We start from the raw sequence: 25,362 nt of genomic DNA, 5'->3' as shown, positions 1-25,362 counted from the left end.
TCGTATTTACTTACTACTATTTGTTAGTTTTGTTTCTATATTTACTCCATGTCACATACAATCAGTTTAGCTGGCCAATTACTTTATTCATTCATTTTTGAGTGGGGTTTGAGGATTTTTATATTTTACTCTGGAAGTGTCATGTGGGCAGAATTTCTTAGCGGATATTCATTTTATATTTTTGTCTTTTTATTGTAGAGTAGTATGTCCTTCTACAACAATCAGACTCAATACGGGCAACAAGGAATGAATCCAAATTCTTCACAGAATAACCAGAATCAAATGGGAATGGGGCCGAATAATATGTTTGGTGTCTCTAATGCGCAGCAGAATCAAATGGCACTTGGTGGCGCGAATGGAGCAAACATGGGGCAGAACAATAGCACAAGTCTAGTATTAAGCAACAACTCAGAGTTTGGAAATTCTTCTGGGCAAGGAAACAACAATCTAAGCATGGGGGGATTTGGTGCAGACAAAGGAAACAGCTTTAGTGGTGGGTTTGGCAATAATCAGGCTAACACTGGGTTTGGAAGTAGCAGCAATTCTTTAAATCCAGGGGGCTTTGGTAGTGGAATGAACAATATGAACAGTATGAACAGTATGAATAATACAAATAGTATGAATAATATGAACAGTATGGGTGGTATGAACAATGTGAATAATATGAGTAGTTTAGGAGGCTTCGGAGGGAACTCTGGAAACAACAACAATTCTTTTGGTCTTGGTTCAGGACAAAACACTACTAGTGGGTTCGGCAGCAATAATGGATTTGGAAGTAATAATGGGTTTGGAAGTTCCATGAATACTAATGGGCAGGGAAGTCAATTAGGAGGTGGATTAGGAAACACTGGATTTGGTAGCAACCAAAATACATTAGGCGGTAATACTGGTGTTGGTAGCATGCTTGGAAATACCTCAGGACTAGGCAACAATATGGGCTTTGGAAGCAACCAGAATAGCTTGGGAGGCAGCACTGGATTTGGAAATCAAATGGGAAACACCTCAGTAATTGGAGGAAGCCAGATGGGCTCTGTATTTGGAGGGAGCATAGGTGCAGGAATGCAATCATCTCTTGGCAGCGGACTAGGCGGAGCTCAATCGGGGCTAGGATCTTCTATGTTTAGACAGGACAGTGGGCTAGGGGCAAATCAGTCTATTTCCAATGTAACAAATAGTCTTATAAACTCCTCGCTAAAAAATGCAACAGGATCAGTGGATGATGTTCAGTGTACGATTGACTATCTAGAGAAAGCTTATGACCGGAACAGCCCTCTGTATAAATTCACATATACATTTTACAACTTAGCAGACCCGACTTATCCACATATGCAAAAACCAAGCAATGTATCGCTGGACGTATGGAATCAGGCAGTGCGGCTCAATCCAGCACCAGGGTATTTATACCCCGAAATTATTTTTGGATATGAAGATCTAGCGATGCGACTAGAAAAACAAAAGTCTGTAATTGAGAAGCTAAAAATAAGTAGAAGATATCTAGGAGACAGGCTTAATGAGCTAGTAGAAGGAGGAATTCTTCGGCTAACAAACAAACTAACTAGCATCAACGAAAAGTACAATGCACTGCTGGTTGATGTTCTTGAGCGGGCAGGAAAATCACTGGGCCTAGAAGTAAAAGGAGCATCTTCGCAGTACGCCCAATTAGAGAAAAGAGCGAATTTATTAAGCGATGGCCTGGCATCTTTGGCAGAGAATGCAATAGCATACAGGCGCGAATTTAATCTGGAGAAGGCAGAACAGACGGCATCTATACTTGAGGAGCAGCACAACATTCTTAACAATATGCTTGCGTCTGTAAAAAAGAAGCTGGCATAATAAATTTCTGGCAAGCACCATTAAAATAATATATTTTTATTTATTTTCAAACCCATATACCTTCATATTTATTTTGTATTTTTATTGAAGGACTTTAAATGTTTTCTCTATATTTAAATGACAATAATTTTATTACTGTAAAAGTGTAAACGAGACAACCCACATTTCTTTGCTTGGTGATACCTTTCTAACTAGTCTTGCAGTTCCTTTTATTCTTCTGTTCATTTCTTTTTCTATTTTCTCAGTAGCAGACTCTCCTGTTCTAATAAAGAAGTATGCATGTACTGTTGCATGCCCAGATTTATGTGGCTCTGTGGTTTTTTCCAATGCTGCAAAGTGCTTTATAAAAGTTAGTGTTAGCTCTGGTAGGTTTAGAATGTAGTGGTTAAATCGGGGAGATACATTCATTTTTTTTCTTGCCTCCGTTGCCTCTTTTAAAAACTCGTAGGCATCTAGATTGTAAAGATGCACTTTGCCCTCAAGCTCTTCATTCCATATGGCGCTCTCTACTTCTTCAAGGCCAAGCGCCTTTCGGTTGAGAATAATGCTTTCTTTAAAATTAGCAACGCTTGCTGGGTTTAGGTCGTTTGCCCACACTTCGGCGCCTTTATATAATGCAAGAATCGAAAACGGGCCCACTCCACAAAACATATCACAAACAGTCTGGTTTTTATGGATTTCTTTGCTTAAAACCTCCCTCTCTTTCTGTAGCTTTGAGTTCCAGTACACTTTATCATAATCTATACTAAATTTTAATCCATTTTCTCTGTGAACTGTTTTATATGAAGGAACCCCTTGAAGATGGTCTATTTCTATATTTCTGAACACATTTTCGATATTAGACTTTTTTCTTATTACAGTTTTGCAGTCTTTTATTTTGTTCAAAAGCGTTTTTGCAATAATTTCTTTGTGCTTTAGTGATTCCTCCTTTAAGTTTAAATGGATTATACTCCCTACTCTATTATAGCTAGACTGGTACTCTTTTTCGCATATTCCTGCCTTTTTTAATAGCTCATTGTGAGTGAAGTATTCATAGCTTAAAACCAGTGTAGCAGAATGGCCCTTCTCAGATGATTCATCTAGCACAATCCATAGGTTATCTGTTTTTTTGTACATTGCGTCGGTTTCTATGTGAATGCCTCTTTTTTTGTTTGTCTCCTGAAATATACTGCAATCTAAAATTCTTGGAACCCTTTCCATTTTCAGTATACTCTTTTCTGTTTTTAATGCATCTTTTATTTCCTCTCTGGCTATTTTGAGTATTTTACAAGGGATTCGTTCAGAGTATTCCCCATTCTTTATACTATTGTAGACTCTTTTTTCTTCTTCACTTTGCAAGTATTCTGTTGCTGCTTCTTCAGTCATTCAGTAAAATTTTACTTCAGAAGTTAACTAGAATAAGTTGTTTTTACACTTTAGTGCAATTGAGCTGCAAATATGCATATCTATACATAAACTCAATAATATCACACACAATCAGACTTTACATAGTAAAATACAGTGAGATGGAATTAAATAATGGATCCACAACAACATTAGACCATAATTATATCTTAAATTAATAAACAGCTTCCAATCAAAAACCATAATATATTTTATGCTAGCTGACACTATATAATATTATCTACTCTTAATGCCTTAGATCGTTTAAGGCATAAATAATATTTTATTTTTAATAATTTATGCATAGCTCACAGATTGTATTAATTAAATCAAATTAACAATGAAAAGACACATTAAATAACAATATACATAATTGATTTCTTAGAATAATTCATGAAGACAATTTAATGTTTATTGATTTTTGAATGCATATTTATACAGTAAAAATTAAATTAATTTATTTCTTTTAAGTAGTTTCGACTTAATGCTTTTTTAATAGAAAACAGTTTATTAATATAAGGCGGTTTAAGGAAACCTGGCTGCGCAGATGGCAGGCATCACATACTTACCCCTATACTTCATACGCCATTTATCATGCCTCTAGAGCGGATGTAAGACCTATTTAATGCCATTCTAGTGCCCAATTATACTTTATTATAATTAAAGCCCAATATGTGCATGCTATATGTGTTAATTAAATAAATCATATATTATTACTCTTATGCCAGACTTAGCATACAATAATTGGGGTGCATACTATATAGCTAGGCATGAAAACAATTTTAATTTCTTACATTAGGCAGTAGTTTTTTATACTTATATAATGCGGTTAATGCTATTAATACAATAGGAATTAACCAAAAACAGAGCGCACTCCACAGAATATGCATATATGGCGTGTCTTGAAGCGAGTAAGTGTTATCTAATATTTCATGTGCATTGCTTGCATCATATTTAGTGTCTATTTCATTTATTATATGATTATAGGCAGTTTTTATAAACCCGGTATCATACTCGTCAAAGGAAACCCACATTAGGGTTTTTTTTATAACAGAAGAAACAGGAAGGGAGTCACTATATAGTGATCCTGATATTGCACTCTTTATATGCTGATCCTCTATCTTAGGTAGATTTGGTTTTAATGCTTCTGTATTTAACCTTATATGGCCCAAATAAAAAGACATCTTGGTTAATATATGTGAGAAGAAAAAGCAAGGATTGTACCTTACAAGAACTTTATATGCAGTGATAGCATAGTCTAGACAAGCAGAAATATAAAAAGCATCAAATGGCATCATGCTGAGGCATGCTAAGATACTGTTTTTAGTGCTGTCAACTTTTTCTGGCTGGAAAATGCCAATGTTGATAGCAAATGGATCTAAATCTTGGTAGAAAGATTCAGTGTTTTCTAAAAAATAATGCTTTAGCAGAATTGGAATAATATGTATAGTCACTACATAGAAAAATCCAATAAAAGAAAACCATCTTATTGGAATGACGGCAAAATCTATCATAATTGAGTATGCGCTTATTAAACAGGAAGCACAAAGCAATAAAATAGTTGGAAGGGTGTGGCCAATGGTGTTTTCTTTTGCCATATTCACATCTATAGTGAAGTAAAGAGCCCAGTATATAATCATTGATATAGCTGAAAGGGCCAATGTTTTTTGGAGTATTACATTAATGACTTGCGCACACATATAGTCACCTGCTGTAAAGCGGTTTGCTTTTATATTGACTTTGCATGTTTTGTAGAAAGATGAACTATGGAATCCATTTGAAGAGCAGATACAGGCTAAAAACCCAGCAAATAAGAAGACATTGCTAAACACCTGGCCAAGGATGGAGATCCATCCCATGTTGTTGACTGCTCTGTAATACTTAGATGTTTGCTTTAAAATATATTTATAATCCGAAATATAATTCACTCCCAAATTCATTCTAAATATGATTGAATCCGATGGATTATGGTTCGAGAAACAGCGCAAAATATTTGGATAGAAAAGTGATGTGTGTTTTCTCCAGTATTTTTGAATTGAGTTTGTACTAAAATCAACTGCTTTGTAAGCACACAGTATATAAAATGTATTAAACAGTACAATACTGCATAGTCCAACTATAAGCAGCGTAGTAATCAGAAAAGACGACCCTTTAAATAGTTTGTTTGAGTATAAAGACAAGCCAATTATTTCTCTAACACGGGTAAAGGATATTTTTGCCTGCGATAACCAGCAACTACTGCTTGAACTTCTTCTAGGTCCGCGTGGAACTTTTGATATTTTATTCCACATCTTTCTAAGCACAGCAATATTATTTTTGTCTTTTTCATTAGTGACTCTACCTGTAATGAGCTGCATAAGATAGTCGGCATAAAAAACATCCTTAGGAAACTCTACGCCCATCTCCACGAAATACTCATCTGCTTCAGACAAGGTCCAGAATATATAATAGCAGAGTTATACATAATAATAACATAGTCAAATACATCCAGTACTACTTTTGGTACATGGTTTAATGCAACTACATTTGTATTACTAAATTTCTTTATATGAGAAAGTATATTTCTAGTTAATTCTGCATTAAGTCCATTCAATGGTTCTCCCCATATATTCATCTCTTTTATAGAAAGCATTCCCCCAATAACTGAAAGTATTTTCTTCTCTTCATGTGACAGATTCTTAAAAATAACACTTTTTTGCTCTTTCTATCCCAAATGTATTCATATAATTGTCTACGTCTGCTTCTGCCATGCCATTACATTTTGCAATGGAAACTAATATACTCCTAGCAGGAACATTTTCATAATCAACTGCAGACTGGGATATGTAATTAACTCTATTAAACCAATCACCAGACCGTCTCATAGAAAGACCGCCCGCCTTGTTTTTAGTATAAACATGCCCATATATTGTATGTGTAGATTTACACTTTCCTGCTAAACTATCCATTAAATTTAATTTCTCATGCTCATTCACCCCAATAATCCCTATGAGTTTTCCTTCTGGTATAGATAGTGTATCACTCTTAAGAACACATTCATTTTTCTTTGAAAGTACTTCATATTTCTCTAACTTAATAATAGTATTAAGTGTTTCATTAAATACACTTTCTTTTTTTACTGTTTTTATTTTTGAATCACTCAGATTTACTTTTATTTCTTTATTCTCTATCTGCATATATATTTTTGAATATTTTCAGTATTTATAGTTTTAATTTAATTGAAATTTAGTTTATTAATATTTGTAATTTTAAAATTATAATAATTTATCTTATACCCCACTAATGAATTACATTGTTGTATGCTAAGACTAGCATTTGTGTAGCATGCCATGAGTTATCTGAATGTTTACATAAACATGATAGCACAAATTAAATCAGAAATAGCTGTTGATACAACATGTCAGCATAAATTAAATTGATTATACGGTCTATAAATACGTATACAAATTAAATAACTGTCAAAGTTTAAGAATGTCTTTTCCTAAGAAAACAGCTGACATCGTTAGGTTATTTATTATTCGTAGGGCATAAATAATATTTTTTAAATAAATTATGCATAGTTCGCATTATTTAGCTATTTCTTATAATAATACAATTTTAATTAATATTTCTAGATTGAATTTAACTTTACTTTATTTAGCTTCAAATAATAAATAAAGAAAGCTATCTAGTGGTATATAGAATAGAGTTTAGAAACAATTATAATAATCTGTGGTGACACTGCCATTCAAGCATGAGCCCTTAGGGGCAATTCGTTTATATGTCAGCTTGTGGGGCAATTTTTCTAAGAAAAAGGCCGGAATTTTAAATAAGCAGATAAACTTCTGACTATTTAATCCAAACTCTTCCTCAAATTTAGAGGGGGGCCTGGAAGGCATTAACATCATACTTTGGCATTGTGTTTGGCACAGCCGCATTACTAAAACTCCGAGTCTGCATGGCCTTAAAATACATCCTAAATACAATAAAGAGCTTTTCTCTTTTGATTATCTCATTTATCTCGGCTATGTAGCAGAATGGTAATTACATTATTCCTTGTGAGTACATTAGGAATTGTTTAAATGGCATGGTTAAATTTTTCTTTTTCTTTCCCTCTGCTCTCTATGTGTTGCCCCTTTTTTTGTAATCCCCCTATTTATGAATTTAATGTAGTTATTTCTTTATTAGGCGTTTTTAATTAAAACAAATTAAGTATAATTATTTTGTCTAATATATACGTAGTAGTACTAATTAGCGCAGTGTAGAGTTAAAATCCTAGTATGAAATAGAAAAACATTTAATTTGTTAATTGTGCCAGAATTCGGGTTATTTAGAATTGATATACATGCTTTTATTTATATTCGGGTTATATAACTTGAAATTAATATATTAATATTATTTTGTTAAATACATATAATGTATAAGATTAATGGAATTCCTCTGGGGAATAAGGAGATTAATTTATTATTTGGGTATGAAACTCTATAAACTACTGATCTGTGTAAGAAAACCGGCAAAAACGGTCTTATTATTTAAGAATTCGTAATTATGCAATTATTAATTTGTTAGGTATAAATAATTTAAATTTTAAATCATTAAATATATTATGCGTACCTTAAAAACCAAAAGTGCAAAATCCAGATTTCTTTCTGCTGTACAAGAAGATGATAAAAAATCGCGAATTTTGTTTAACGATAGCAGGATTATCTGCGTTGGAAAGAGATTCTATTTAATTGCACTGCTCATTATTTATAAAGCAGTTGCTCGATTAGAGCTAGATGATCTTTTAGCCCATCAATCAAGTGTAATTAAAGGTGAAAAGGAAGAATATATTATAAACCCGAAAGGCCCGCTTAATCTGTTGCGGGGTTATATTTACTATAAGAAGCATTTTATGCTTAACAAGCGGCTGTTTTCTCCTGAACTAGACATTAGATATGAAATTATATTAGATACTGCCGATGACTCAGATAATGTTAAGTACTTATATAAAAGAAGCCCACAGAATGATACTGTGCGGCCATTAGAAGCTAGTTCTGGCCCCAAAAGTGAAGATAAATACAGGTGCCAAGAACAGGAAAAATTAAAAAGATACACAATTGGATATCATCGAAAGCTTCTGCAGATGTTTACAATACAAGACAACGGAGCATGCATTGAAACGGGGCGAGGTGATTCACTAACTACATTCCTTAGATATACTAGAGTAAAAGAGCACTCAATGGCAATACTGGCCACTCTTTTATTATTAACTGAGGGAATAAAAGTGCCTATTAAATACGTGTCATCAAAAGAAAACATGAATACACAGCTCATTATACAAAAAAAGAATCGAATACAGGAACACCTTTCAGTTAGTATGCACGTGCCATATAAATGCCCTATCAGTAAAAGAACTAAAAGTGTTATGCAAAAAGAAGCCAAAGGAATTTTCAACTTCTTTATATCCCACCAAAAAAGCTCATTCCTAAAGTGGGATGATGCACTCATAGAGCCAAATACTCTAGAAAAATTCAATTCTGGAAGATTTCTAAATAGCCTGCCCTTTTTAATTCAAATGTACATCTTTGAATTCATTGACAATATAGAAGATGCAAACAAATTCATCTTCGCAGTATATGAAATACTAAAAGAATATTCTGAAGAAAATGAAAGTAAAGAAGAAAAAGAGACGGATCATGCTATTTCTGTTTTCAATAGATGTTTTGTACCAGCAAATCAATTAGAAGCGTCTCTTACATACATAGATAATGTAAAGAAGGTTAAATCGCTAGAGGCCATGAGAAAGTCTACCCCGTTTTTAAATTCTGTGCAGGTTTTTACATTTAGCAGAATTCCTATGCAAAATCTGCCCAGTAGTGATGAGCTGAAGCATGGCATTGAGTATTTTGCTAACTGTGTTGAATCTTCAATACTTAGTCTCGTGTGCTGCTTTATGTATGATCCAATATTAGGGGAATATACAACAAGCCATCTTCCAAATGCAATGCCAAAGCTGCATAGCTTCTTTATGAAGTATAAAATGCCAACTGAATTTATAAGCTTAGAGATGCATCAAAAATGGAATGAGATTGTTTCGAATTTAGAAAACAAAGAAGTCTTGTATTGTAATAAAGGTAACGAACTGATGTCAGGAATCATAAACATTGCTGCAGTTCTTATTGAAATAACAGGGATTTCACACACATTTGCTAAAAATATATATCAGTTTAAAAGCATAGTTAATTCAGAACAAGAAATTACAAATGAGATGCTTATAGAACTGGCTACAGTTTTAGAAGACATATTTCTAGCGCTTTCTGTGAATAAAAGTTTAAAGCTTTCCATGCTGGATATTGTCAAGTGTAAGCGCAGTGATCCGGCATATGATCTATTCGGATGCCTTAGTATTAAATATAAAGTGTGCAAGAACAAACAGAAATTTTGCATAAAAATATCTTCTTTTCACACACAGTCCGCAGTTATTGGATCTAAGCGTTCTATAAGGACGGCCAGCTCATTTATATTAAATACACCAAGGAAATATGAAGATCCAAACGATTTCTTTAGTCATCTAGTCAATAGCTACATCGATGTAGGGCTTAAAAGATTAATCAATTGCGCAGAAAATATAAAAAACACGGATTTTATTGAAGAAATTTGTCATGCCGCAAAGACAGATTTTATAAATGTGAATAGGATATTAATGCTAGATTCAATTTACACATTGCAGTCTAAATTTAACATATTAGAATACTGTTCAATATACATGTGTAACAAAAATCTGGATAAAGATTATTCTGGAGTAAAATTCACGTCCAATATACTAGGAATTGTTCACAGTTTTGCCTTATCAAATGTCAGTAGTCTGTTGTCAGTTATAATATATACTGGAGTGTACAAGTTTTACGGCTCAAAAATTAAAATAAATACAAAAGGCAACTGGCCAGTTCAGCTGCCAGATTCAAAGGCATGCCTAGGTCTATTTAATTCTATAGTTTCCATAGGAAATAAAGAGCTTCTTGTGGATGCACTGGATGTGTTTATGTCTTTTGATACAGGTGAGCGCCCAGGTGATAATGTAATACTACTTATAAAAGAATTAAGCCACGAAACATTCCGGCTTCTACTAAAAGATGAAGATCCGGCATACGCACAGAAACTAATTCACATAATGAAAGCGAGATACCATGGGCATGGCCACACTCTATCAAATATTGTCTGCTGCATATGGCTATTTTATGCGTGTAATGATGAAGACATTTCGATTGAAATTATTTGTTTGGTTTTTGATATGGTACAGCCATACTGTGACAAAGACATCTTTAATTTTATATATACCCCAGATAACTGCAGCCATGCTATAAATGTCTTTAAAAGCATGAAAATTCCACTATACGGTAGAAATAATGGAAAGAAAAAGTACGATAAAATTGCAAATGTAATAAAAGAATATCAAAGAGGGTTTAATACCGAAAGCACTCCAGGATGCACTTTGCTTACACCTGAAATATAGCCAAATGATCTTAGAATAGCATTACTAGGAAAATACAAAATGTATTTCTATTAGTAGACTAAAAATAAATTTTATATTCCAGGTTAGCACATATTATAATTTTTATAGCAAATCGCCAGAACTCTCGCATAGCATAGCAAATTATATTGAAAATGCTTATTTATTTAGAATTTCCGAATATACTGTGTAGGGTAGGTTACATATATAAATAAAACATGGCTCTAAAGAACCTAAAGTATCTGAAAGTATAAATAAGCCATTATATTCTGCATCTATTAATACCTATTTATTTCTTTTGTCTGCTTTCTCTTAATATCTTTGCTAACAAATTGTTTCTCTCCTCTGTATCCCCTGACGTAAGGCACTCTACTGTGTCTACATCTGTTATGTTCTTCTTTAGGTATTCAACTATTTCCTCTGAGTGTAGTACCTCTTCTTCTTTTTCTTCATTCTCTATTTCATTTTTTGGATCTACCAAATCACTTATTAACGTAAGATGACTCAGCGTTTTATATGCATAATCAGTTAGAAGGCCCAATAGTTTTATATTAATAGATTCTGACCAATCAATTTGTTTCTTTTCTGTACATTTGCATTTGAGAATAATCACATCTCTTCTTATTTTCTGTTTTATAGGGAGTATACTTTCCTGTTTACTCTTAGGTTTGTTTGTATTAGACATCTTGGTTAAAATATTTATATGCATAGAGTCAAATGCCACATTAATTTTCTCAATTTCCACTGCTTTATCTAACCTGTCTTCAGAAAGAGAACACGTGCAGTACGGAAATTCTGCAATGGGAGAAAGTCTTCTATAATTAGCATCAATTTTAGACACCAGCTCATCTTTATATACATTTATTGCCTGGTTGGTTTCTTCTTTTTTTCCTTTCAGCGCATGTGATAGAATTGAGTCGTACGGATTCCTGCCATCCATTGTGCAGTGATGAAAAATTTACTAATAGAAATACAGTAGAGTCACCCATGAAATTTATTGAGAAAGCAGAGGACAAAGCAAAATCCATTTCATCCGCAGAAGCACTAATTATTGTAGAAAGAACCAGAATGGACAGAAGAATGGAAGGCAATGATGCGTTTCAAAGCATTTTAAAGTATTTAAGACTCTGCCCATCCCCAAGAAACCCGTCCTGGGCAGAAAGAGTCAGAAGAACTCTTGTAAGTGGAGGAATGACAGACTATGAAGCATCACTGATAATTAATCTGTCACCAGAAAGACACATCGATGCAAAAGCACTAATACCCTCACTTAATAGGATGGATAATTATAGTTTAGATACACTTCTTAATAGTATAAGTGATATTCCTACTAACTAGAACTTATTATAATAAGTAGTAAATGTAATATTTGTTTTTGTATTTACTTATAGCACTAGCTATTATTAGTAATTATACTTTCTAAAGCTTTTGTGTTTCTTATTGAGGCGTTTAGTATTTAGCCAATAATTTTTCTGAAACAATTAGTAAATAGTTAATAGACAGTCATGCCTGTTTAGGAATGAAGAAACTAGGAGTGGCAATAAGAGCAGGGGTCACATTATTATATCTGTCCCAGGCGTATTCCTTTTATAATGAAAATGCTGCCCGGTGCCAGTTATTTGGGATAAGCTATAATGACTGCATCGGATCTATATACAGGCCTTCTTCAATATACGATGCATATATTAAGAGCTTCAATCTACCAATACATAAGGATGAAATATGTTCATTTTCTGCATGTAAGGCAGCACTGCTAGGCAGTGGTTCAGACAGGTTTATAAATATTACACAGAACGCGCACCCGCCTGGCAATTGTGTATGCTTAGGGTCTGCGATGTGCGGATGTGAGGTGATTGCTGTTCCACAGCCTGCTCCACCCGCTATTTACAAGATTCCAACTATTTCTATTCCTACAATAGAGCCTGTCCATCATGTTGTGACAAAGACCGTGAGTGAAATAAAAACAATTACTGTAAAGGCCTCAGAGCCAGTGGTTGAAGTGCCACCAGTGGAATATGGAAGGCCCGTGATATCTACTGTTGCACATCTGTCTAATAACAGCGACCAGGTTAACCAGGAGCTTCTTCTAAAGCTAAGCAAGCAGATAGAATTGCTTTCTTCGGATAACTACCGCCCAACACCATGGCCAGAGCAGCCGCCGGTTTTAAAGCAAGAGAGCAACACTCCTGTGGTGTCTATGCACTCTAATGCTGAAGATATTCATTCTATTGGCAACGTCATTACCATTCCATACTCAACAGTTACAACAACAATGCATGTGACAGTCCCTATATATAAGACAACAGTCCGAACGCAATACGTTGTTAACACAGTGGACAATTACATGACAGAGACTAAGACAAAAACAGAAACCAAGACAGAAACCAAAACAGAGCCAAAGACGGTAATTAAAACCATTACAGAAACTATCAGTGATCATATTGAAAGAACCAAATTTAGAACTGTTTATATGCCCAAAACGGTTACTATTAACCAAATATCTACAGTCACAAAGTATTCGGCGAAAACAATAACAGTCACAAAGACGCAACCAGCTCCACAGAAGAAAGAAGTAAAGAATAATTCTTTTATAAATCTGGCAAAGATCAAAAATAGTCTTTCTTTCGGGGCATCTTCTGTGAATATTAGGCATAAGATAGAACAGAAGCCAACAAACAAGAAGTACTTTATTGTGCAAAAAGAAGTAAAGAATAAGCTTGTATGCCAGCAGGCCTGCACCAATCCAAAGATCCCCCTCTCTGGAGAGTGCTCAGTTAGTGCAATTGGAGTCTGCCCCCCATTACACGCACAGACTGGATTTAAATCTTCTGTTGCAGTGAATAGCATGCAAGATACTGAATGCAAAAACAAAGACTGCACTGAGCTAGTTAGAACTGTTTATGTTAGAGCACCCGGAAGCGCTCCCGAAACAAACCAGCAAGGAAATAAGACAGTTAAATAGAAAATTTTCTCTTCTAGCAGTGTAAGTATGATTCTTAACTGTGATAAGTATTCTGGCCAGATTCCCATTTTAGCTTACAATTGAATATATGCTTATCTAAAATAATAAAAGTATTTAAATATTTTTGTATTTTTCAGAATCGAACTTGGAATGCTGACAACAGAGGATTTATGCAGAAAAGGATTCTATGGAATACAGATAAAAGATCTCAAGAAAAATGAAATAATCACACTAAAAGACCAGCCAGGTGTAGAGATTGTCACAGAATCTTCTCTTAGAAAAGTGAAGGAAACTTTAGATCCAACACTTTTTAAGCAAGACCCAAATGCCAGCATAAATTCTTATATACGGGCAAGCAACAAAGAGTTCACGCAATATATGACCAATGGCAGATTAAATTTTAACTGCCCAGAGTATTATTTTATTTTGCACGAACTAGTAGTACATGACCATCCAGTTAGCTGTAATGATACACGAATAAAGCTAAAGATAGGTGCCAAGTCGTTCTTCTACTTTATAAAGAAGCTGGTTCTTTCTGGAGTTGTCAAGAAGCTAGAAAATGGAAGTAAAATTGCGTTATGTAAAGATGACCTTCCGCAGGAAAAAGAGCTTCCTGAGTATCCGCCGCCAAAGCATTTATTACAACATGTACCAATATATGTGCAGATCCGCAATTTATTGACAAGAGCAGAAGGAACATCCACTCAGCAGATTAAAGAATATTTGGGGATAAAGAATAGGCAGGCGCACGTTGCACTAAGACATGTCATGCAAGAATTTGGGGATGAAATAAAAATAGTAACAGAATTCGAAGGAAAGACAAGAAGGCACCGGTATATCTTAAAAGAGCACTATGGCAATAAAGAAAAACAGTTTGAAAGCCATATGCAGGGTGTGGAGGCAGCAGGGTCTATTGAGGTACACAATGACTGCATAGACACCGAGCAGCGCACTAGGGTGATAGAGGACTTAGTATCAAAAGAGCAGGTAATCATGTACAATAAGGCATTTCATCAAAAAATATCTGAAATACTTGGCAGTAAGCATACTATTGATAAGAACACTGTTGTACGAACTGCCCGGACATCCTCAAAGATCGATTTGGTATGCGTGTATATTAAATATGCAATGAAAACCATTTCCAGAAATGTGTTTAAGATATGTTCGCTAAAACCAACAGATCCTGTGATCATAAATTGCATAAGAAAGGAGGGGTATAAGTCCTTTAGCATTGTGACCAATAACGGTGTAATTGACTATAATTATGAGGATGAGTATACAGAAGACAGCCCACAATCGGCTGAAAAGAGTACTAAACCAAGCAGGCTAGATGACTCTAAGAAGTACTATAGAGGCATACTATTCACCGAGTATGAAAACTTGTTTGCATCTGAAGGCAATGGGTATGTGCTCAAAAAAGAAAACCGACTGCGGATACTAAAAGATTTCTGGAGAAAATCGTCATTAAGAATTGAAAAAAACCACCAGACCGTGGATGAATTGCCAATGTGGATTCTGTTTTCTGTGTTTCCATTTTCGGCTCCAAATTTAAGAAACAAAGTGCACGAGTTTTACAGTGGATTAGAAAAAGACTGGGAAAGCGTGCCCTATAATAACTTTAGAAAGGATGCTGGAGTAGAGCTGTCTAAGTACTTCACAGCTAAGAAATATCTAAACATTTTAACTGAATATATAGATGAATTGTTAGATAATTTAGAACTCAAAGAAATGCCCAATCCATCAACAAATACCGTGTATTATGCACTGTGTGATAATGAGGTGGCCAGTTCAGTTGAAGAAGATAGTTTAATGCGAAAAGAATTGTCTTTCATAAATAAAGAAGAGAGAGAGGCTCTATATCAGTGCATGTGCAATGAATTGGAGAAAAGAGCAGATTGTTCTAAGCCGGATGGCACCATTCCAAAGCAAATAGCATTTGGTGTGGGAATAGATTCAATATTACGCAGCAGGCATAACAAGGAGATAAAATCAGATATAATTGGGCTTTTTATTCGAAAACAGTCGTTTAAAAAGACATACAGCATATTCAACAGTTGTATGAAAATATCTCCAGCAAACTATGACCAGCTTTGTGCAGAAGATATAGAGTTAAACAACAAAGTATTTTCAAAGGAGCAGATACTTCAGTGCATATATGCAGTAAAAACAGAATTACTTAATATGGGCACTGTTTGGGCACTTGAAGCCTTCCAGGAATATGACTATTTTCTGCTTGAATATGTGATTCTAACACTCAATGCATATAAAGTACTCATGCTCTCTAAAGCATCAATAAGGAACAATGTGATAATTCAGATAAAGATATTTGAAGAGTACAAAAAAGCGGTTACAAATGCTAAAATAGCACTGTATAGAACAAATGGTATATCCGATACCAATCAGGAAAGTAGCGAGGCGTATTCTTCTAGCATGTATCTACAGACCTTTGGAATAGATGGTATTAGCAAAATATCTTCTGATAATAGTGCTGTTTCTTACGCTGCTGCATCTTTGTTCCTCTATTTAATACATAATGGAGCAGTATGTCTCAATAAAGCACAACAAAAGAACTTTACTACCCGAATAGAGATAGAAACTATCATTAATCAGTATCCAACTATATTTCTGCTTCATATAAAGAAAAAGTATTCTGATTCAGTGGTAATGCTTAGATAGCCATCTGGTGTATACTGATTTGTTGTGTAACCTTGATGATTTATAGATTTTCAATTCTATTTGTAAAAATAAACTCTTCACTTTGATATATTTTATAGTGGTATAAGTACGAATTGTCTTTTTAATAAACTAGTATATAAACACCAATTTAATTTAAAATGAATATAATAAACAATTAGAATACGCGTGTTTAGACATATTAAGATAAACAAGGGAGAAGAAAGAAAGCTGAGAGATAAAGAGTAGTAAATAATGGTTTTAAACCAGTAAAAATATTAAGTGCGTATTAGTATTTATTTCCATTATAGAAGGAAGCGTATTGAAGAGACCAATTTCATGCTATGTTTATATATTGGATTTAGATGCTTCTGGAACAAGCAACTCAATTGCTGGATTAACTGGAGTGCATTCTGCCGAGGGAGTATCTTGATCAGATGGGTGTTCACTCTTGATTTTATCTGAAAAAGTTACTCTTTTTTTTACGCTCTTTTCAATTTTGTTGGGGTTTTTAAGAGCAGATTTTACCTTCTTTGTAGACTCAAACACTATTGGCTTGCTGTCTGATAAGTTTGCTGCTGGCTCCTCGGATGGGTTGGCCGATGGCTCAGCAGCCACTTCAGTATCAGCTACGTCAGAAATTTGAGAGGCATTTACTTCTTGAGGGTCTTCAAGAGAAATGTTTTTCTGTAAGTAAGTGTCAATTTCTTTAGTTGTTTCTAAGCCACTGCTAATGGATGGGCTTACAAATAAGACCTCAAGCTCATTATGTTCAGCCTTTTGTAATTTAACTGCTGAGAGTTTTTTTACTAATTGGGCCTTTATCTCATGTATTACCTCTGTAAAGAACATTACAGGGAATTCACTTCTTAAGCAGTCCTCAACATCTGTTGTTAAAGAGGCAAGAGTAGATTGATATAACTCGGTATATGCCTTTTCAAAGTCCGAATTCTTAGCCAGCCAATACTTTAGGTAGGTACTTGGCTCATATGCTTTAGAAATGAGATACTTAACTATTCTTCCACTTATTAAAGTGTTTGGCCTTTTCCCAGACATAAGGCTGGAGTATAACTTCTCCTCTGCATTGAAAAGAGAGTTGCTAAGATCCAGGGAGGACTCCCTCATTGAGTGAACAATTACCATAGGGAGAGATAAATCGGATGTTTTTGGATTAGATGAAGAAATAATCTTTTGAATCTTAGAAATAAGTTCAAATGAATCCAAAAGTAAGGATGTATCAATCTGCCTATGTACTGGAGGCTCAACTTCCTGTAGTTGCCTGTCCATCTCTTCAAGGCACAGCTGAGTTTGCAAAATAGCATTTTCAACTACAGTAAGATTTCTTGGTGGTCCGATAGGGGCTTCAACTGGAGCATCCATAGGAGCATCTACTGTAATTTCAGATGCTTCTGCACTGCAGGTTACCACTCTTAACAGATGGATTGTTTTGTTCTTTATGCTAGATCCATGTCTGGCAGCATTTGCTGGAATTCTTTTTATCCCCCCATAAAGTTTTCTAAATATAGATTTTCTTTCTCTGGGGGCATTCTCCGAATCACCTGTGGTCTCTTGTTCAGGTGCCGGCTTTTCATCATTGGTTGGCTCGGTAGTTTCAAGCACCAAAGCAGAAGAAGGGTCGGATGGCTGTGCTTCTTCTTGTGGTTCACCAGAAGAAGGGTTTTCTGTAGGCTCAGAAAGCTCAGCTACCACATTTTGATCCTCTGCTATGGTATTTGTAGCAGTGATGTCATTTGATGATATTACTTTTTCCATTCTGATTTTGCATAAGCCCACGCCTATTTATACCTACAATTGTAAACAAACATAAAACACGTGTGTTTTAGAATGTATTTAGACCGGTCTTATTGGTCTATTTCTTTGTTTGTTAAGCAATTTATTAGTTCTTGTTGCAGCAACACTAAACAAACATAAACAAACACTCAAACACGTGTTTTATTTTACTATGCTTCTGAGGTGCTCTTTCAGGTGTACAGTACTTTTTAAACTCTAAATAAGTAAATGCGCTTTTAACTATTTATGCTTTGTATAATTTAATATATTTGCAATTTTTTTTAGTTTTTATAGATTTTTTCCTGGTTAGACATTTTAAAATTGATTTCAAGATATATGATGTTTCTAGTACAACCTATTTTTCTAGTGTTAAATATGTATTTATTAGGGCCAAGGCAGGTATCTTTATATGCAGGTACTTTTATTACTGAATAATTTCTGCGTGTATATATATAATTATGCTTATAGGAATATATAAAATAGGCTTTAAATACTTTAAATAAAACCTTTGGCTCTTAGATACAAAATCACTTCTAGCTTCATTAGAACCTATTTTAACTTTAGAAGAGTTATTCGATGTTTTAGAGAATTCTATGCCACTTCTAAATTCGTCTTCATACTCATCAGCATCCTCGTCTATACATGTTTTATATTTGCAGTACAATATGTCTATCCACTCATCCATGTCTTCCTCCTGTTTGAATATAAGGCTGGAGATAGTTTTACTGTCCTGGGAATTAAGTAAAGATTCTTTTAGCCCATTAATTTGTTCTTCTATTCTATTTATAATACGGGAGCTTCTTCGTATTTCCTGTATGAATTTTTTATCTGAATAATTCAGCATATTTAGCTCTATTTTATTATCCGCTGAGTATGCATCTGCTTTGTCTAATATTTCATTCAGACACACTTCTAAAGTTTCAATATTTTTTTGTAACAAAACGGATATTATATTTATTCCAAACAAAAGCTTGTTTATGCTTGTCTGCAGGTATATATTTATTCGCTCTACATATTTTACATCAAAGAAGTAAGGATTAAATAGAAACAACTCATCAAATGCTTTGTTAAGGCCTTCCTGTATAGATTTTTCTGCATACTCAATTGTTGCTATTTGGTCTTTGGTTTTTTCGGTTAACTTCAAGACATCCATAGAAGAAGCTATAAATGGGAGCAGTTCTTTTATTTGCAGTATTGTGTTAATTACTGTGGCCTGAAAGTAATATGCATTATTTATGTCTTTGGAAAACTCTTGAATATTCTTAAATACATAATCTGAAATAGTTAAATGTAAATCATCGTCAGATGAAATGCCCGAATCTGTGATATTCTCCCCAAAATCGCTTAAGTATTCTATAGAAAACAACATTATTTTCTGCAATGATTCTGCCGAATAAACATTTTGGGTTTTACAACTATCCAGTGCCAGCAGTAGTTGTTTTGACAAATATGCATATGTTGTGCGCACAGCAGAGGCGTATTTATTAATTGTCTCTATAGTACCTCTATCTACAACAAATCTGCTGTTAATAGCAAATAATTCATTAAAAACCTCTAGAAGAGAACTGTCAAATTCACTTAGTATACTTCTTGTTTGTACCTCTCTTGTTATAATATTATTAAAAATTGAACTGTTTGCACCAGAAGAGAAAGTAGACTTGTTATATTCAATGGGATTATACAGATTTTCTGGACCACCAGACATTATCTTCTTTATCGCCATCGATTCTATTGGTGACAAGTTGCTTAGTAGTAAGTGTGATAGCACTTTTTTGCTATTTTCATTGTTTATACTATTTCCATAAATAGTATCTGGGCCAAAAAAATCTTCTTGCAAACTATCTAATAGTCTCTTATATACCTCATGCTTATTCATACTCTCTAAATGCGCATATACATTGCCATATTGCAGGTATTCGTCTAATATAGTGTTATAAATAACATAGGAGTTACTGTTAGACATATCATTTTCTACTGAGTCTATAGGTATAAAAGTATTTTTGTCTTCATATTTATCTTTATAACTTGAATAGGCCAATGTGTGGTTTGAATAAGAGTCTTCATTGTTTTTAGCCATATAAACATCTGGAAATTTCATAGGCTGATATGTCGCCACGGGTATGTCTGTTTGCACTATTGATGAAGTATAATTTATCATTGGATTTATCATAGCTCCTAATATCATTGGTATTGCTAATAATAAGCATTTCTTTCTTTCAACGATTCTTACCATATATTTGTAAAAGAAATACTTTTATTTATAGCTGGAGCATCAAACATTAACTAGCACAATTAACCAATATGATCTTGACGTACTCACGAGGAGTAACGCCACCGCCGCCCTGCTACGTAGCCAAGAGAGAGAAGAGAGTGAAAGGGGAGAGCTCTTTATTGTCTTTAGGAAGCGGCCCAAGCCTGCGCGGACACGGAGTCTCGGGCGCAGTTGTGTTAGGCCTGGCGCTGAAGTTAAGCCGTCGATGCTTCCCTGAGTCTCCCCCTAAATTGGGGGAAGAGCTCCGGTTAAATAGTCGGAAGTTGATATACTGATTCAGAGATCCCGGCCTTTGCTTTGGCGGGATCACCGCGCGAGCTGGCGCGCAGACGGATCGCCCTCGGGGGCTCCCGTCCGAGTGGTGGTGTCACCACATCCTGCCCCTCCTAGCGGAAGGTGAAGCGAAGCGTATCGGTGGGTTCTGCCCAAAACCCCTGGTGTTTGAGTTGGATCCCAGATGGATATGTTGGTTGCGGCAAGTGCGCATGGTTTGGAACTCAGACCTAGCCAAGGGCCTGTCGGTGTGCTCCTGGGAAAGCTGTGGGATGATTGTAGTTGGTTGGTGCGCGAAGGCGCGTGTGTGGAGACTGGAGCGCTCCCCTGCTCCTCTCCGGTTTTCCTGTCCTGATTCTCATAGTGTCGTTGGATGTAGTGGTGTTCTGCCACCGGTAGGATCGTGTGGTCTCAGTAATAGTGTTCTTGATTTGTGTCCCTTAGTGTGTGGGCGCTTGGGTGCTGAGTGAAGGCGGTCTGGCCGCTGTGTGCTGTTTGCGTGAAGGACTGGTCTTGCTCTGGGTCTGGATATAAAGATAAATGAATGATGATTAAGGCTGCCTCGAGCGACGCCGGCCTCGGAGGCGACGCTGCGTCGTGTTGCTGGAGGTGCGTGGGCGGCAGGTTTGCTGCGGCCTAGGGCATGCTGCGGACCATCCGGTGGTGCTAGCAGTTGCGAATAGATATGTTGTTGGCACCATGGGTGCATCCAGAAGTGCCCAAGTAGATTCTGCCTGGTGTGTGTAGGTTATAATGGTGAACTGGGTCGATAGCGCGTGCCATCTGGTGGGGGCGCTATGCTGCCCGATAACTATTCTCTAGGGGCCCGTTCGTCGTGGCGGCCTGGGAATGAGCCTCGTTCTAGTGTCATAGGCCTCTGTTGGGTGACGGTAAATTGAGATAAAATAAATTTCTAGTGGTGCCCGTACCGCACAAGACGTCGCCTGGATGGTCATGGATCCTGGCTGTGATCGATGACGGCGGCTAGGGTTGCCCCCCATGCGGCTACGTGGCGGATCAGGAAGCTTGTGTCTGGGTAGCTTGAGTTGTGGCGCAATTGACCGGCTCCGGGATGTAATATTGGTCATCGGATGCCGAGCGCGGCTAGTAGTAGTTCACTACTCTTGCTCCGTCCTATGCGACTACGCATTGCCCACAGGGCTATTTTGGCTGGCTAGTTTACATTAATGAATTCATTATGACGTACTCACGAGGAGTAACGCCACCGCCGCCCTGCTACGTGGCCAAGAGAGAGAAGAGAGTGAAAGGGGAGAGCTCTTTATTGTCTTTAGGAAGCGGCCCAAGCCTGCGCGGACACGGAGTCTCGGGCGCAGTTGTGTTAGGCCTGGCGCTGAAGTTAAGCCGTCGATGCTTCCCTGAGTCTCCCCCTAAATTGGGGGAAGAGCTCCGGTTAAATAGTCGGAAGTTGATATACTGATTCAGAGATCCCGGCCTTTGCTTTGGCGGGATCACCGCGCGAGCTGGCGCGCAGACGGATCGCCCTCGGGGGCTCCCGTCCGAGTGGTGGTGTCACCACAGATCTAAATGATTTAGAGCTAGTATAGCTATCAACATGTCTGTTCTCATAATTTTATCTTAATAATGTATTAAAAATAAAAAGAACCTATATTTAAAGCAAATAAAATATAGATTTATTAAGAACATGCTATCTATCCTTTGTTTTGGCATAAAACACATACTTATAGCAGGGCTTAATCATAAATCTAATAAATATAGAAATTCTAATTGTTTATAGTTGACTTTTAAAATGTGTAAAATCCTAAAGAAGCAGTTTTATGGTGTTAACATAGACCCACAAATCTCGTTATATATTGGGCTAAATTTATCATAGCCATTATTTAAAATAATTCTGTACTGGATAGTAGATATTTTCGCACAGAAAAATAAATAAAACCCCCATAAAAACATGAAAACCAGCAAACCAATTATAATAACAAGGCATGTCTCTCTATATCGAGAATTTTCTATTTTCATATTAAACAAAGCCTCTTTGAATATATTTCTTAAAAAAACTATTGCAAGAGCTTCTATTATTTCAGCGATTGTAGTGAGTACTTTAGCAGATGATACACATACCAACATGCCCATAAGTATTTTTTTATTCGATAATGGGTTAGAATAATAAAAGCCCAGGCACATAAAAGCAGTTATAATTATAAAACTAAATGCTATGCTTATATATATGAATGACTTTTCTATAATAAAAAATTCTGTGTATATATACGTGTTCTTCCATTTTATATTCACAAAATATATACTGGTATGGGCAAGCGTAATTATTCCACCAATAGATACTATCTTAAGGTATCCTAATAATGAGTCCTGTTTATAATATATTGTTTGAAATAAATATGCAATAGGAATCGAAAGAAAAATCAATGCAAGTAGACTTATATGCATAATATAGACCATTAAATTTGTATAGAAGATTGTCTTTTCATATAAATTAATCAAAAAAGACATACCACTTGTAGGCATTTCATTACGCTCTCCATTTTCTATATTTTTTCTCTCAAGTAATTCTAGTTTAGTTAGAGTACTAAATTCTGTTTTCTGGGTGTTTTCTATTTTTGTATTTTCAGTATTTTTCATCTGGTTTTAAAAATTCTATATACTATTTAAGTAGTTAAGATTGCAGATATAAACAGATTTTAATTGAAATAAAAAAATGTCAAGATCATAAAATTTCAGATATTGAAGTTTGCTCTCAGACGGCATAAATATTAAAAATTTAAATAAATTTTATCTTAAGTTTAATTTATTGGCAATATAAACTAATTCATACTTTGCTAGCCTATGCCACTTATTATATATTTCGGACCAAGCTTGAGGATTAGTAAACAATTTGTTATATATTAGAATTATTTTGAAGTTATTGCTGCTTTTTTATACTGGTTTTCTTTTTAAACATATATAAGTTGTGCTACCGCACTTTCAGATTATAACATAACCCGAAATTTTATGGGGTTTCTATTATTATTTTATTCTTATAGTATGTCATTCGGTTTTTATATAAATATATTTATGACAGTTTGTAAAATAATCTTTGGCGTATTAAGATTTTCTTGTTTCTCTATATATAGCTTGTTTCTCTCTTTTTTAGAATATGAGCTGCTAGATGCCATGACAAAACTTCATATTTATTGAATTCTGAAAACTCTTATATAGTTTATTTCGCATGATATTATGATATGCACACATGAGATATCGTAATATTGGCTAATATGCTACCATGATATGCAGTATCATCCAGTATGTTAATATTACTAACTGTTTCATTGTTTCACAAGAGACAATGTTGCCGCTGAGGTGTATATGGCTCTTGTGTGTTCATGGAAAATAAAAAGATGTAAATAATTGACCTTTAAAATAATTTTGAATCAACAAGATCGTGAGTATGCCAGTTATGGAAACAAATATATCTCTATTAAACAAGTTAAACGATTCTATCATACAATTAGCAGCAGCGCTAGTTAAAATATTCAATGTGAATAATATGTTATTTAGAATAAGTAACAAATCTTGGCACTTATATATGAAAGAGATAAATTTTCAAGAGTTTTCGAAATGTAGCAACGTGCTTCAATTATTTGGAAATAGTTTAAGTACACTATCGATTTTACATCTAATAGTTTCACTGGCATATTCTCTATATGTGTGGCATAGTATATTCTTTAACGCTATTGCATATTTTGGCCTAAAAAGCAATATAGTTTATTATTTGAAATTGGTTATAAACATGCCTATCATGATATCTAGCTCGATTATAACATTCTATTATATCGTTAAATTTCAAATGATTTTAATATCTTTTTCATTAGTTATATGCAAGTCACCCGTCCTCTGTACTTTAATATTGTTTCTATTTCCTATGGCAGTTATATTTCTTTTTTGTGTTATAGTGAATATCATGCAAAGAGTTGTATATTTTAGTATGTTTCGCTATGGTGATATTGATAACAAGCCTATAATTCTAGTCATGTTTATTACTTTTTATTATATTGTAATAGATGAAATCCTAAATATTATAATAAACTATACAAATAATAGCTCAATAATTGAGGTGATAATTGGGATTAATCTTACAATTATACTTATAACAAATATTTTCTCTATCCTCTGCTATCTTAAAATGCAAACACGAGAATTCTTTACTATTTTACATTACCATAGACACCTAGAACATTAAGTTATAAAAACACATCTAAGGTATCCATAAACATGGAAGAATCTATCCCACTATAAAAATTCCCTTTAAAGGCTTATAATTGACTTTCATTAATAATGTATCATACTTTTAGTAATTATAATACAGCAATTATTTAATTAAATTTGGCATAAAATTATGAGTTATATAATGACTAGCAATAAATAAGCGTTAATTACTAGAATGATGTCTATTTAAGCATATTTATAAACTAACCAGAAATTTCACACGAGTTTTTTATACATGGATACATACTATGGATTATATGAAGTAAACGGGCATATTTATATAAGTTTAATTATATACGTTGCATAAAATTATAGGTATATGGCAGTGCATATAGCATATGCTTAATCTAAAGCCTTATATATTCTCTTCATGTTCTATTACTACTATACACAGCCATACATTGACTAATTATACTCTAATTATACTTTTCTCATTTTTTTCTGACGGGATATTTTTTTAATTTTATT

General features: G+C 34.7%; 17 protein-coding genes across 17 annotated transcripts; 8 read left to right on the top strand and 9 right to left on the bottom strand.

Annotated features, from left to right (window-relative positions):
- Positions 1–204: 204 nt before the first annotated feature.
- On the top strand, positions 205–1,850 carry NEPG_01330 (uncharacterized protein; the record flags this gene model as incomplete). Its single annotated transcript, XM_013203704.1, has 1 exon — positions 205–1,850. One exon carries the CDS (start codon positions 205–207, stop codon positions 1,831–1,833), a length of 1,629 nt encoding a protein of 542 aa, XP_013059158.1. The 3' UTR covers positions 1,834–1,850.
- A 92-nt stretch (positions 1,851–1,942) lies between these two features.
- NEPG_01329 (uncharacterized protein) lies at positions 1,943–3,198 on the bottom strand (the record flags this gene model as incomplete). The annotated part of the gene is made up of 1 exon (XM_013203703.1): positions 1,943–3,198. The coding sequence occupies one exon, from the start codon at positions 3,196–3,198 to the stop codon at positions 1,966–1,968; it is 1,233 nt and encodes a 410-aa protein (XP_013059157.1). The 3' UTR covers positions 1,943–1,965.
- Positions 3,199–3,998: 800 nt separating this feature from the next.
- On the bottom strand, positions 3,999–5,618 carry NEPG_01328 (uncharacterized protein; the record flags this gene model as incomplete). The annotated part of the gene is made up of 1 exon (XM_013203702.1): positions 3,999–5,618. One exon carries the CDS (start codon positions 5,616–5,618, stop codon positions 3,999–4,001), a length of 1,620 nt encoding a protein of 539 aa, XP_013059156.1.
- On the bottom strand, positions 5,609–5,848 carry NEPG_01327 (uncharacterized protein; the record flags this gene model as incomplete). The annotated part of the gene is made up of 1 exon (XM_013203701.1): positions 5,609–5,848. One exon carries the CDS (start codon positions 5,846–5,848, stop codon positions 5,609–5,611), a length of 240 nt encoding a protein of 79 aa, XP_013059155.1.
- Positions 5,849–5,894: 46 nt separating this feature from the next.
- On the bottom strand, positions 5,895–6,392 carry NEPG_01326 (uncharacterized protein; the record flags this gene model as incomplete). The annotated part of the gene is made up of 1 exon (XM_013203700.1): positions 5,895–6,392. The coding sequence occupies one exon, from the start codon at positions 6,390–6,392 to the stop codon at positions 5,895–5,897; it is 498 nt and encodes a 165-aa protein (XP_013059154.1).
- A 501-nt stretch (positions 6,393–6,893) lies between these two features.
- NEPG_01325 (uncharacterized protein) lies at positions 6,894–7,323 on the bottom strand. Its single transcript, XM_013203699.1, has one exon. It carries the CDS (start codon positions 7,131–7,133, stop codon positions 6,906–6,908), a length of 228 nt encoding a protein of 75 aa, XP_013059153.1. The 5' UTR covers positions 7,134–7,323; the 3' UTR covers positions 6,894–6,905.
- A 478-nt stretch (positions 7,324–7,801) lies between these two features.
- On the top strand, positions 7,802–10,696 carry NEPG_01324 (uncharacterized protein; the record flags this gene model as incomplete). Its single annotated transcript, XM_013203698.1, has 1 exon — positions 7,802–10,696. One exon carries the CDS (start codon positions 7,802–7,804, stop codon positions 10,688–10,690), a length of 2,889 nt encoding a protein of 962 aa, XP_013059152.1. The 3' UTR covers positions 10,691–10,696.
- A 273-nt stretch (positions 10,697–10,969) lies between these two features.
- NEPG_01323 (uncharacterized protein) lies at positions 10,970–11,627 on the bottom strand (the record flags this gene model as incomplete). The annotated part of the gene is made up of 1 exon (XM_013203697.1): positions 10,970–11,627. One exon carries the CDS (start codon positions 11,625–11,627, stop codon positions 10,977–10,979), a length of 651 nt encoding a protein of 216 aa, XP_013059151.1. The 3' UTR covers positions 10,970–10,976.
- A 47-nt stretch (positions 11,628–11,674) lies between these two features.
- NEPG_01322 (uncharacterized protein) lies at positions 11,675–12,025 on the top strand (the record flags this gene model as incomplete). Its single annotated transcript, XM_013203696.1, has 1 exon — positions 11,675–12,025. The coding sequence occupies one exon, from the start codon at positions 11,675–11,677 to the stop codon at positions 12,023–12,025; it is 351 nt and encodes a 116-aa protein (XP_013059150.1).
- Positions 12,026–12,206: 181 nt separating this feature from the next.
- NEPG_01321 (uncharacterized protein) lies at positions 12,207–13,723 on the top strand (the record flags this gene model as incomplete). Its single annotated transcript, XM_013203695.1, has 1 exon — positions 12,207–13,723. One exon carries the CDS (start codon positions 12,207–12,209, stop codon positions 13,647–13,649), a length of 1,443 nt encoding a protein of 480 aa, XP_013059149.1. The 3' UTR covers positions 13,650–13,723.
- A 76-nt stretch (positions 13,724–13,799) lies between these two features.
- Positions 13,800–16,329, top strand: NEPG_01320 (uncharacterized protein; the record flags this gene model as incomplete). Its single annotated transcript, XM_013203694.1, has 1 exon — positions 13,800–16,329. The coding sequence occupies one exon, from the start codon at positions 13,800–13,802 to the stop codon at positions 16,323–16,325; it is 2,526 nt and encodes an 841-aa protein (XP_013059148.1). The 3' UTR covers positions 16,326–16,329.
- A 276-nt stretch (positions 16,330–16,605) lies between these two features.
- On the bottom strand, positions 16,606–18,095 carry NEPG_01319 (uncharacterized protein; the record flags this gene model as incomplete). The annotated part of the gene is made up of 1 exon (XM_013203693.1): positions 16,606–18,095. One exon carries the CDS (start codon positions 18,093–18,095, stop codon positions 16,671–16,673), a length of 1,425 nt encoding a protein of 474 aa, XP_013059147.1. The 3' UTR covers positions 16,606–16,670.
- Positions 18,096–18,415: 320 nt separating this feature from the next.
- Positions 18,416–20,346, bottom strand: NEPG_01318 (uncharacterized protein; the record flags this gene model as incomplete). The annotated part of the gene is made up of 1 exon (XM_013203692.1): positions 18,416–20,346. The coding sequence occupies one exon, from the start codon at positions 20,344–20,346 to the stop codon at positions 18,538–18,540; it is 1,809 nt and encodes a 602-aa protein (XP_013059146.1). The 3' UTR covers positions 18,416–18,537.
- Positions 20,347–20,401: 55 nt separating this feature from the next.
- On the top strand, positions 20,402–20,757 carry NEPG_01317 (uncharacterized protein). Its single transcript, XM_013203691.1, has one exon. It carries the CDS (start codon positions 20,415–20,417, stop codon positions 20,658–20,660), a length of 246 nt encoding a protein of 81 aa, XP_013059145.1. The 5' UTR covers positions 20,402–20,414; the 3' UTR covers positions 20,661–20,757.
- An 858-nt stretch (positions 20,758–21,615) lies between these two features.
- Positions 21,616–22,280, top strand: NEPG_01316 (uncharacterized protein). The gene has a single exon (XM_013203690.1). It carries the CDS (start codon positions 21,857–21,859, stop codon positions 22,094–22,096), a length of 240 nt encoding a protein of 79 aa, XP_013059144.1. The 5' UTR covers positions 21,616–21,856; the 3' UTR covers positions 22,097–22,280.
- A 172-nt stretch (positions 22,281–22,452) lies between these two features.
- Positions 22,453–23,271, bottom strand: NEPG_01315 (uncharacterized protein; the record flags this gene model as incomplete). The annotated part of the gene is made up of 1 exon (XM_013203689.1): positions 22,453–23,271. The coding sequence occupies one exon, from the start codon at positions 23,269–23,271 to the stop codon at positions 22,453–22,455; it is 819 nt and encodes a 272-aa protein (XP_013059143.1).
- An 805-nt stretch (positions 23,272–24,076) lies between these two features.
- Positions 24,077–24,868, top strand: NEPG_01314 (uncharacterized protein; the record flags this gene model as incomplete). Its single annotated transcript, XM_013203688.1, has 1 exon — positions 24,077–24,868. The coding sequence occupies one exon, from the start codon at positions 24,077–24,079 to the stop codon at positions 24,866–24,868; it is 792 nt and encodes a 263-aa protein (XP_013059142.1).
- Positions 24,869–25,362: the final 494 nt, after the last annotated feature.

Source organism: Nematocida parisii, assembly GCF_000250985.1.
Source record: "Nematocida parisii ERTm1 unplaced genomic scaffold supercont1.3, whole genome shotgun sequence".
NCBI lineage: Eukaryota > Fungi > Microsporidia > Nematocida > Nematocida parisii.
Note: the sequence above shows the minus strand (reverse complement) of the source record. Positions and strands in the feature narration are given on the sequence as shown.